Genomic DNA, 11,500 nt, shown 5'->3' on the forward strand with positions numbered 1-11,500 from the left:
GACCATGGTGGGTGTAGTTAGTTGTGATGCATAGCAAACTAACGACAAGCACGGAAAATAGATGCCAAAATAATGATTTTAAAATTAACAAAGAAATTGTGTACAGATATTGGATAGGTTGAAAAACCTGGAGAAAAGAAAACAATACATTTGAAAAAAAAAAACAATTTTTCATTAACTTTGTTTGAAAAAATTAAGATTTAAAATATAACAAAACAATTATCTCTTAAAATGTTTTTCCTACTTCAACTCCTTCCGGGAGCTTAATCCGGACGAATCTCTCTCCTTTCAGGTACTTCTCGTCTGTTCCATATCGGCTCTTCTGGAGCATCGAATGTCGGCTGGAACAGTTATTAAAAGTTTGTTTTTCCTCAATTATATGGATATGACTCACCTTGGGCTCGAGTTTCGATGATCTTCTTGATTTGATCCACTCCATTTTCATTGAATCGTCTTCCATGCCACTACAAAATCATTTTAGCGGAAGCGAGGAGTTCTGAAAAAGTTATATGTTTTTTTGTTTCATATGGTTATTGTTAGTGAGTTCAACTTACCATTGCACTCTTCCTCGCTTCTTCCAGGTGTGGATCATTGAATGGAAGTGCTCGAGGTGGCTGCTCCATCTGACGATTCTCATCTTGTTGATGCTGTGTGGCCGCTGAAAGTAATAGAAAATTGGATTTTTTCTGAAATGAGCTGTCCCTCACCACCAAGTGCAAGTGCTCCAGCTCCATGAAGCTGCTCCATTGGAAGATTCTCATTTTCAGCCACACCATTTCCAGCGATTTGTCCTGAAAAAATATTCATTTTATTGATTTTATGAGGCCGCCCCGGAGCCAAAAATGTGAACGAGTCTTGAAATTGTTTCAAATTTTAATCAAAAATAGTCAAAAATCCTATGTAAGCTTGTGTTTTATCGATATGTTAAAACATAGTCGAAAAATCGGGAAAAATTTCAAAAAATTCAAACTTTCAAATTTTTGTACGGTGACTCGGACGGTGAAAATTTTCAAATTGGTCCGGCCCGATCCGGCCCGTTGCAAGTCTGGCTTTCAGTTTATTAAAAGATATTTCTAAAAGTTACTTACCACTGTTTTTAGTTGTCTCCAAACAAACAAATAAAAAGAAATTAGAATTTTAAAAGAATCAGGTTATATACATTGTCGACCTAGTCATTCCGATAGACAGTCTCCATAGTCGCAGTTGTCTTCTTGCCTATCCCCTTTATGCCTTTCTTTCTCCGGGGGGAGGAGCCTGTGCTGTGTTACTATCCCGCCCCTACGAGAGTGAGTTTGGGACAAGACGGAGAACGAGAGAGCACTTTCAGTAGCTGATTTTATCTCCCAATGTACATACAATATTGAACAATGCGATACATTTTGTAATGATTCGAAGAGATAAACATTTTCTAGGACGCCGGGAGAAATTGTCTCACAACAAAAATATTACTCACTTTTTGTAATTTACAATTTCTATCAAAAATGTTAACCTTTTTGGCCATATTTTTTGTGCTATACAGAATATTTCTCGTTTTTTTTTCTATGAGTCATTTTCCTGATTTCCTGTATCGGTTGATTGACTTCCAAAATGTTGTTCTCCTTCTTCCAATCTTTCTATTTTACGGCTTGTCACGTTTCGAGGGCAAAATGAAAAACACGCTATCGAAATGTTTTGAACAACCTTGTACAACAAATTTTGAATATATGTATTTCCGTGTATACATAGACAAATTAATATTTATTGCGCTCTTTGTATCTTGAAGGGATGCAAAAACATCTCTGATTTTTTGAGTATGATGACAGCAGATAACAAGTTGAGTCAAGGTTTTCACCAACTGCGTCTCAAATCCCCCCACACTCGTACCGGTCGGTGTTATGCAGCGAATAACAGAATTCGAATAAAAGAAAGGTCGTTACTTTATCAGTAAAGATCACTTGGTGTTTAAAAAAATGGATATTTCAATTCATGTGTTGACTACAGTCACGATTTTTCATAGATTTGCGCTTATTTCGTCCTTAAAACGTGACAACAAGTTTGAAGAGAAATTCGCACACTTTTCTTATCAATGTGACGATCATGACGCTACCCATTATCTTTCGATTAATAAACCCAAAGATCTGCTTCAATAGCTCCTGTTTTTTATAATTTTTATTGAAAAATATACATAAAAGAAGCTAAATTTTACAATATTTGATGAAATTTGAAAACCTTTTTGTATTTTTTCTTCAGAATCTTTTTTGTAAATTTAAACATTTGTTATTGTATATCGGCCAACAGACGCCTCTCTTTTAAACAACATGTGTTCGATTACGTGACCTCGTGTGCACCTGCATTTGTTTATGTTTTGCTCGAGAGTAAATGGACACTTTTGCGCAATTTGAAGCAGACGCCTGATGACCTTTGCCCAGAATCGCTTGAAAAAATGCACTCGCGTAAACATATAAACACCCTCATCGAGATTGGGGGATCGTTTGAATGCGCACTTTTGGACACTCATACTTTTTCTCTCTCTCTCTCTCTCTCTGGCTCGCATTGAACACAGAGAAAGGGGACATCCGGACAAACACAACTAGGAGAGAAAGCCAAGTGGAAGAGGGGGAGGAAGACTTCTTACATTTAGGTGTCTAGTGAGGCGGCGCACTTGGAATAATGGGAAACTTTGGTCGAAAAAAGGGTATTAAACAATAAATGCTCTGTAAAAATCATACGAAGCACTCAAACTTTAGTATTCCGGTATGAATGCGTTTGTGAACAGTGACAGCGACGTCCGAAATGAGAAGCGATCTTGGCGTCAACTTCTGGGACCAGTCTGGACAACGGAAGCCCAAATTGTTGCAACGGTGGAGATTGGAACGGTGCTACAATCGAGGCAAAGATAAGTCAGATCACAGTCATGATTGACAATGTCAGCTTTACTGGGGAGACATTTGAAGGACTGAAGACACTTAATAAATTATCCGCAAGTTCTGGATTCTTCTTATTAATTTGATTTGTAGAGGGGATATCATTACGAAAGCGTTTATCACAGAAAGGGCTTTGGGACAAGCACTGAAATAAAATAATTAGAATGGGTAACCTCTCGAAATCGATAATTTTCCCCATTTGCAGTTCTGAAACATCGGAAAATGACTGAAAATCAGAAGATGTCTGATATTTTGAAACAAAAAATTTGATTTTCACGACCAGATGAAGCTTTCATTTCGTAAAGAACCTCTCGAAATTAATAATTTTCTCCAGTTGCAGTTCGGGAACATCGGAAAATGACTGAGAATCAAAAGATGTCTGAAATCGATAATTTTCTGTAAACTTGATTCAAATCGCTGGTTATAGCTCTCCTATAAGATCATCGTAAGTAAATATTGCTTTCTTTTTTTGTTTCGTTTCATTCTGAAACACTCTGACTCTCCTCCGACGGCCGAAATGTTCTTCATTTTTCTCCGAAAGCAATTTTTTTAGGATGTCTTCAGTTTTCAGTGTAGAATAGTCAACTATAACAATCGTCCTCTTTGTTCCTGATCGCTGTGCTCAGTATCTGAAAATCCGGAACCTATTTCGCATGGATTCGCTACCATTCGCCATACTTGTGCTTTTGAGTGTTGTTCGCGCAGAAACACCCAATTGGTTTTTGTGTAGGACCAAAAGTGTTCTAATTCTGTTCTTTTTTGTTTGCAAATCATTCTTTCATAAAGAATAAGAATCAAAAAATTATTAATTCTGCAATTCAGAATGTTTGTGAAAAGTAAGCAGTTCCTCGTAAATTGACAATGGCCTAGGTTTTTCATGAAAGTTTTCTCACTCGAAAATCGTGAAGTTCAGAAATGTTTCTGTCTAAAATCTTATCTCTTCAAATTTGTAATTTTTTTCTGGAGTGATTTCCTTCAATTTTGTCAAGAAAATTCCAGTCTGGATTCTGAAAAGAGGCTGGAAGAGAAATTTCCAGCTCGCTAAACAACATGCAGTGTAATGATGGAGTGTCGTTTGCGTTACAACAAGAGGAGGCGTGCGGAGGTGTGCCACGGGGCAATTGTCTTTTCCACCGCACACATGGTCCGCGGAGGGCCACCAAAGCATGTGTAAGGGTGTGCCAATTTACGTGTACAACACAGGAGGTTTGCGTCGTGCCGAACGTCTTCTCCACCGCACACATTGTCGGACAAGGGTGAATCGATATTAACTGTGTGGCCCCGTGGCCTCCTCCTCCTCATTTTTCGGTGGTCCCCGTTTCCTCTTTCTTTTCTCTATAATAATGTGTACTTTTTATCTTTTTGGCAATACATACTTTCTTATTTTAATTCTCAATTTTCAGACCTCAAACGCCAATTAATGTTCCAAATGCCATCCACCGTCTTGAACAAAAAAAAACTAGCAGTCAAATGGCTAAATTCAAATTGAAATGCTCCAAACGGTAAGAAATCCTAATGTACCCTTTAAATCGTTGCGTCGAGTGATTTGGTATTTGCTGAAATTTCTATTTTGTATTATTTTCAGTGTTTTTGTGAACTCTGTGCGGATTCTATCACTCTGGAGAGAAAAGAATGAAGCGTCTGGAACTCAACAACGTCAACGTCTTCATTTATGTACAAAAGAGGCCCTGCAGACAATCTGCTACTTGTGTGTGGGAAACTATCGCTTCGATGCTGAGATTTTCTAATATTTGACCACTGAAACGACAAAAACCACGAAACAGCCAAGTCAACAGGAACAGAATCGGTCATAGGACCGCCTAGCAACAACAACAACGGCATATTAACGATGGTGGAACATTTTTCAACCACATTTATGAGTTCGGATCAGTTCGACATGTTTGATAGGTGAGAAATGTGTATTTACCCATCTATAGGTTACGATGACAGTTTGGCATATTTACAGGCCCCAAAGGCTGGCATGAAGACTGCATAAACTCAAAGGTGGTTCACTCGCGGCATCATTAGCGAAGGTTTTTGGTATAAACGACGACGACGACGGCGCAGAAGAGTAAACTTCAATTTTACCATGTATCCAAAGACGGAGCAGACAGTATTACCTAGGTTCCAGTCATTCCTCAATAAAAGTACTCCCACAGTGGACAGCTGACTATTTATAAAAACACCAGAGGCTTTGATATTCGGCCGTCTCGGGCATCACGTTTTCAATGGAGCCTGCTGCTCTTCTGAAGACAAATTGCATCAAGGAATCTGCTGCAGACGAGCAATTTGAAGTTTGTGGTATACGCCCTTACCAATCTTTAGAATATTGAAGTTAGCGCCAGGAGCTTGACCATGTGAAGCCTTCACTAGATCATGTCGCTGAAATCGTAGTCGCTGATGTCAACCTGGCCTATGCAACCAATTTGAATTGATAACGGAGATAGCTTCTCGAATCATACGCCCGGACCGATATGAAAAACAACCAAAAGTAAGTTGTTGAAATATTTTTTATGAATCATCACAAAAAGTTAAGCAAAACGGGTCGATATCGTAATTGTATTATTCACAGGACTCAAGTGTTGGGGTGAAGACAACGGTTTTTGGAATAATGTGGAAACCGATATGAACGCGGAATTGGTAGCAAAAATAGACAACTTCTGGGAACCTCTTCATTGATTTCAACATTGGGGGGTGTTGATTCGCTGCCTTCTCCGACACAGTTGTGAAAATTGATTCTGCTGCTCTCAACGTGGGAATACACCGTAAGAAGCCGCTACAGACCAGCAAAAGTCAACACTTGGCTGGGATTAAGAAAGGAATGGTGAGTTAACCTCTCAGGCTTATCAAACGAATACAATTGATGTCTAAAGAAGAATTGTCGGAAATTAAACAGAACGTGTAGCAGTGAAAATTCAATAATTTGGTTGGCTGGCCATATCGAACAGATGATTTTGTTCTTGGTGATCTGAAGTTCAACTACAGAATGACGACAAAGACAATTATTCTACACCACGACAAAGAGGTGAAATCATCACTATTCAGACAACGTCTAAGGTCCCAAAAAACTTGCTGATTGAAAGTAATGTAGTAAGTGTCACCTTACTTCAGACGCCTATAAAACTTGAAATCCTAGCTTTTTCAGGATCCGTCAATCACCGCGAGAGCCACGCTATAAATTCAAAAAAGCCTGGACTAAATCACAACGAGAGCTGCAGTCAGTCGTTGTTGGTCACAACTTTCATTCTGAATGCTTGTAGACATCATTGTGGAATAGCAATTTGTACTAGGAGCAATTTTTAATTTCCGGATGAACAGGGACAACTTTAAAACATCAGTTGAACCGGACTTGACCATTGGAGATGATGTTGTTTCGCTGATTCTCACTGGAAGAATGGTACATACGTCTGACATCAGGAATGGCACGGCTGGGCACTGTTTTCGGGAATACTACATTGGGAAAAACAAGAGAATCTCCGATAGACCCCAATCAATCAGGACACTTCATGTTCTCAGCGATTGGAGAGACTGTAATCGATAAAGCTGGCCGAGTCAAAGAGCAGCAGAAGAGAGATACTGACATGAAAAAGCCATACGAGTTCACAGGATTGCTAGCTAACAAGAGAGCAGATATGGAGCGAGTCATTGGGGAACATTTCAAGAGGCTCGTAGAAAAGAGAGATGAGTCATATTATTTAAGTATATTTTCAGTTTGCTGTGAAGAGACTTCTTAGTGTGGGACGTCAATACTCCAAGGTAGTATTGAAAACAATTGATGCAGTCTTTCAAAAACAACTCGAGAAAAGAATCCTGGATATTGTCGGCACAATCGAACCAACAGGTAACAGACTTTCCCACTTCTATCCTCACGAACTAGTGTTTACGAGATGAAGACAATGAGTCTACACTGCAATGAAAATGTCAAAGAATCACTATCAAGACAACGTTTAAGGTTCCAAAAACTCCGTTTTCCTCCGACCGGTTAGAAATAGTAATATAATAAGTGTCACACTACCTCAGATGTCTATTAAACTTGAAATCCCCTATTTTTCAGGATCCGCCTATCACCATGTAATCCACGTCGCTATAAAATTGAAATAAGCAGGATATGGAAGCTCTGGACTGAACCACTAGTGGAGCTGCACTCAATCATTTTGGATCACAACTTCCATTCTGAATGATGATGACATCATTGCCAAATAGTAAACTGCACTAGGAGCGATTTGGCTACAAACAAGAAGACAATGCAAGGTGGAAGGACGCAAAACAAGAGTTATAAGAAAGATGATGATCACGTTGAAATCAAACCAATACTAATGAAAAATTGATGGAATCCACTAGCTGCAATTCTGAGACGGATAATTTTTACGGTCTGGATTTGATACATCTGCGTGAATAAGAGCTCCCTGATGATCTTCGTCCCGTTCAACAGTACTCTGTGGGCCAATCATCAGCTTCCCAAGGCTCCACAAAAATATTGGCAGCTCTTTCTTTAACCAGTTTTCTTTTTGGCTCCAACTATTCTCTAGTCTACTCTATTTCGATAATCACTACTTTGAGATGGAGATCTTTAAAACTCCTATGAAAACGGTAAGTTTTTCCTGAAGGCGGTAAGCTAAACAGTCAGTTTAATCGCTTTCTGGTGTTCTATCTATTGAACGATTTACTGACTATTCAGCTTGAAACCTGGAGCGTTTTTTTGAATTGTTTTTTTAATCCAGATTTCAGATAACCGTGGATAAAAAAATAATTGAAAAGAGGTGAACAATAAATACATTGGAAGAGTGAAAAACTGAACTTTGAATCCCAAATGTATAAAAAGAGTTTCCATGAAATCCCAGTAGTTTTTTTCATTGGGTTCGTCATTGGTCTAGATCAGGAAAAGACAAAAATAAAATTTAAAAAGGAAAAGGAAAATTTGTTATCCAAAGTAATGACTGGGTTGAAATTTTGAAAACTGCATGCTGCTTTTCACACGTTTTCTTCGATCTTTCCTTTTTGAGTGGAAATATTCAACAGACACGGAAATGCTATTGGAAGGTGTCATTAGAAAATAATTTATTTGAAATAGGAGTACTTTGTTTTTGAAAGAAAAATAAAAAATTAAGTTTTTAGCTAGATTTTGAAAGTTTTTGGATACGATGGCAACGTTTCATTGTTATTTAAACTATTTCAAATCAAAAAAAACCTTGAAATATTATCAAGAGTCTATATTATCATGATGAACAACACGAATAGTACTTTTTTTCCTTCGGAAGATAGGATGAGTGAGATAGAATACCCATGGAGAAACACAAGTCTCCAAATCATTTCCAAACGGACGAAGCATTATTACATAGTATGTCCAGTCACCACCTAGCTGTGCAGTAATCTGAAAATGTTTATTTCGGTTAGATTAGTTTTTTTTTTCGTTTACCACAATCATTGAATTCGACAAATACGAGAATATCATGGAGAATGTAGTAAAAGTAAGAGACACTTCCGCTTTGTATGATTTCTGAGACCTCGCGTGGAGACTTAACGACTTTTTCAGTTGAAATAATTTGACCAAGAGAATCGAATTGTTGATCAGGCAAGAAGACATCCAGAAAATGGTATTGAAAAGCAGAAAATAGCTGTTGCGAAGCTAAAATTTACATTTTCATAGATGAAATTAACTTGCAAAAGGATATCTCACCCCGAACAGAGATCCTTGAAATCCGAGTATAATTGACCCAAATGGGAATGGACCATGTGCTTGAACACAATAACATTCAGCTGTGAACAGAAAAAATGTATTGAAAAATGGATAGATAAAAATGATCGGAAGAGCAACGCGAAGGATAGTTCCATTGATCTGTAAGGAAGATAAATTTTTAAAATCTAAAGCATTAATTTGAAATGGCTAGACAGACGTCTGGCAACCGGAGACCAATTATCTATAGTCATCCAATGTCAGTACCTTTGCTTGATTTTGAGGATAAGCAAATAGGATTAATCTCATTGTAGAAACTAAAAATGGAAATAACATATTCGCGTAATTTACATAATAAGTTGTCCCATAGAGTATCAGTAAATAGCGATTCGGAAAAACACTTGCACACCAACTGGTAAATACTCCACTTGTCATCAGACGTACAAAGAAGAAGTCACAAATGAAAAATAGAAGACACTGGAAGTTTATCTGCTGGTTATTCTTAGGACATGGCAACAATGCAACCGCGCTCTATTGATAAGAATGATAAACTTTTTGCGTCACGGTGAACATTCGAATTTATATAGCCGGTATAGTATGCACATAAGTTTGAATATTCACCACAACGCAAAAAGTACCATTCTTGTCAATAGAGCGCGACTGCAATAGTCGCCTGACTTCATGGTGATTTTCTCTTGAATCACAACTCACCATGAACTGAGAAATACAGATTGCACTGAACAGGGGAACATTCACATTTTTATCCTTGACTGCGTATAATAACTTTACGAAGATTCGTAGAATAATGATAATCGTAATGGGCATATAGAAAATTGGAACAACAAGGAGAGTCATGGGGAGAGTGAAAAAAGAAAACTCAAAGTTGATATAAGATTCATTTTTATGAATACCCGGTAACAGAATTGGAGACGGGGAAGGAATTGACATTTCGCTTTGAAATGAAAATGAAAATAAAATGAAATGAGTCAAGTGGAAGGTAGAGACGAAAAATTCTAGTAGTGACAAGGTTATAATTTGTCTGTAAATTCGAATTTTCAAATTACAGGTTTCAGAATCAGAGTGTGAGATAGATTTCCTTAAGAAAAATTTTGCCAAAATCTAAGTTTATAACTGATCTCTTCTCTTCCTTCAATAAGAGTGCCCTGAGCTCAAAAACTTTTCGATTCTTGTTGTCAATAAGACGGAGTTTGTCATTAGAAACTCAAGTTTGAGTTCAAAGACAAAAAGAGGAAGTATTTGAAAAAAGAAAATTGAGGGGTTTCATATTTTCAAATATCTCGAATTCTCCGTTTTGAGTGCGTAATGTACCCGTCTTCTAGTGTGAGTCACTTGCTTTCTGATACTGATCAAGTGCAATAAATAATGTGAGCCCAATCACCAAAACTTTTCTTCTTCAAATTGTTGGTTTCAATTTTGCAAGTTGGTTTCGAATTCTAAATATAAATCAATTGTAATCTAGGATTGAGTAATGTCAAGGTTTTTGAGTTTTTGACACCAATAATTACATGTGACATTTGGGAATATGCAGACAAAAAGTGATGTGAACAAATGCAAAAAACTATTTCGGAAACACAAGTAAATGGGAGAAGTGCTTAGATGTTTTCAGTTGCTTTTTTGACAACGGGTAGAGAGAAGACAACAATAACATATTTTTCAGTGAAAACACGACAGATGGATGAAGATTAGGGAGGGACTCTTTCTCTCACTCAATAAAACTCGTTTTTCAACGTCAACTCGTCGTGATTTTCGACTTTCAAACGCGTCCTTTATTCATTAGAAGACTACTTGACAGAGGTTGTCATCAATTACTTAGAAAAGAAACTATCTGTGATATCGGTAACATGATCCGGATTGTGAAGAATACTGCCAGAACAAGCCGTGATCAATAAACTGATATTGTGCAGAAGCGTTAACGCGTTAACACATGGTTTACGTGCAAAAGACAATTGTAGGTAGAGTTTTGACTCTAACAGATTTCCGGAAGAAAATTAATGAACAATTTTGTATTCCAGCATGAGGATCATTTTAAAGCTGAAGTCTCATTGAGAATGAGGCTAAATAAAACAACTTGCGGTAGGATGCTGTAGATTTGAAATTGAACAGAAAGTGGAAAAAAGATAGCGCTGAAGATTTTGAAATATTAGTGTTCACACCCTTCCCCATGCCACACCGCCTCACTACCACCTACACAACTCTCCTAATCTTTTTAACACGTTGGAAAGGTAATGACTTGCCGGCGGTCCAAACTTTGACCTTGTTTTTCTCAAAGATCAAGCATCGAGGGCAAAACCTGAATATTCATTGGGAATCAGCATTTTCTCAGCTTTCCAATGATATAGGTCACGCCCCATAACTCCACGATCACCTGGATGAATTCCCTAGTTAGGTTCCCACAAATCAAAACAAACAGACTGATGGCGGCGATCACTGTTGCGGTTTCATCCCTCTCTCTTCTCCACTCGATTTCCAAACAAATTAGACAGCCAAGGTGCGGATGGTTTTTGTCAAGGAGAATTTTGGAGGGCGCCGCAGTTTTCTTGTTGAAAATGGGACAAAATTGAAAAAAAACCTTTAAAATTGTTGAAAATGGGACAAAATTGAAAAAAAAAACCTTTAAAAAATACTTCCTGGAATATGGCTGAAACTATCTGGAACATCGCTAAAACTGTAAATATACAAAGTTTATTAAAGTAATTTTAAGAATGTTTAGAAAAAGAGGTATTAAAGCGGACAAGATTTCAAGTTGTGGTACAAGGGAGGAGGCGGCATAAAAATTGTTACATATAGGTTAATACAGTCAGAACAAATCATAAAAATAGTTTTAAAAACACAATCAGTTTCTACTTAAATTTTACAAGAACAGCTCCCGCGTTGCTCGGATCGTCTATTGCCGTGCAATACC

At 37.6% G+C, this 11,500-nt stretch overlaps 2 protein-coding genes across 2 annotated transcripts; one reads left to right on the top strand and one right to left on the bottom strand.

The window, feature by feature from the left end:
• Positions 1–3,963: 3,963 nt before the first annotated feature.
• Positions 3,964–4,651, top strand: GCK72_022394 (uncharacterized protein; the record flags this gene model as incomplete). The annotated part of the gene is made up of 3 exons (XM_053734796.1): positions 3,964–4,073; positions 4,307–4,405; positions 4,489–4,651. 3 exons carry the CDS (start codon positions 3,964–3,966, stop codon positions 4,649–4,651), a joined length of 372 nt encoding a protein of 123 aa, XP_053578362.1.
• Positions 4,652–8,103: 3,452 nt separating this feature from the next.
• Positions 8,104–9,432, bottom strand: GCK72_022395 (uncharacterized protein; the record flags this gene model as incomplete). The annotated part of the gene is made up of 4 exons (XM_053734797.1): positions 8,104–8,274; positions 8,320–8,529; positions 8,581–8,739; positions 9,289–9,432. The coding sequence occupies 4 exons, from the start codon at positions 9,430–9,432 to the stop codon at positions 8,104–8,106; spliced, it is 684 nt and encodes a 227-aa protein (XP_053578363.1).
• Between the last annotated feature and the right edge of the window lie 2,068 nt (positions 9,433–11,500).

Source organism: Caenorhabditis remanei, chromosome X (genome assembly GCF_010183535.1).
Source record: "Caenorhabditis remanei strain PX506 chromosome X, whole genome shotgun sequence".
Classification (NCBI taxonomy): Eukaryota; Metazoa; Nematoda; class Chromadorea; order Rhabditida; family Rhabditidae; genus Caenorhabditis; species Caenorhabditis remanei.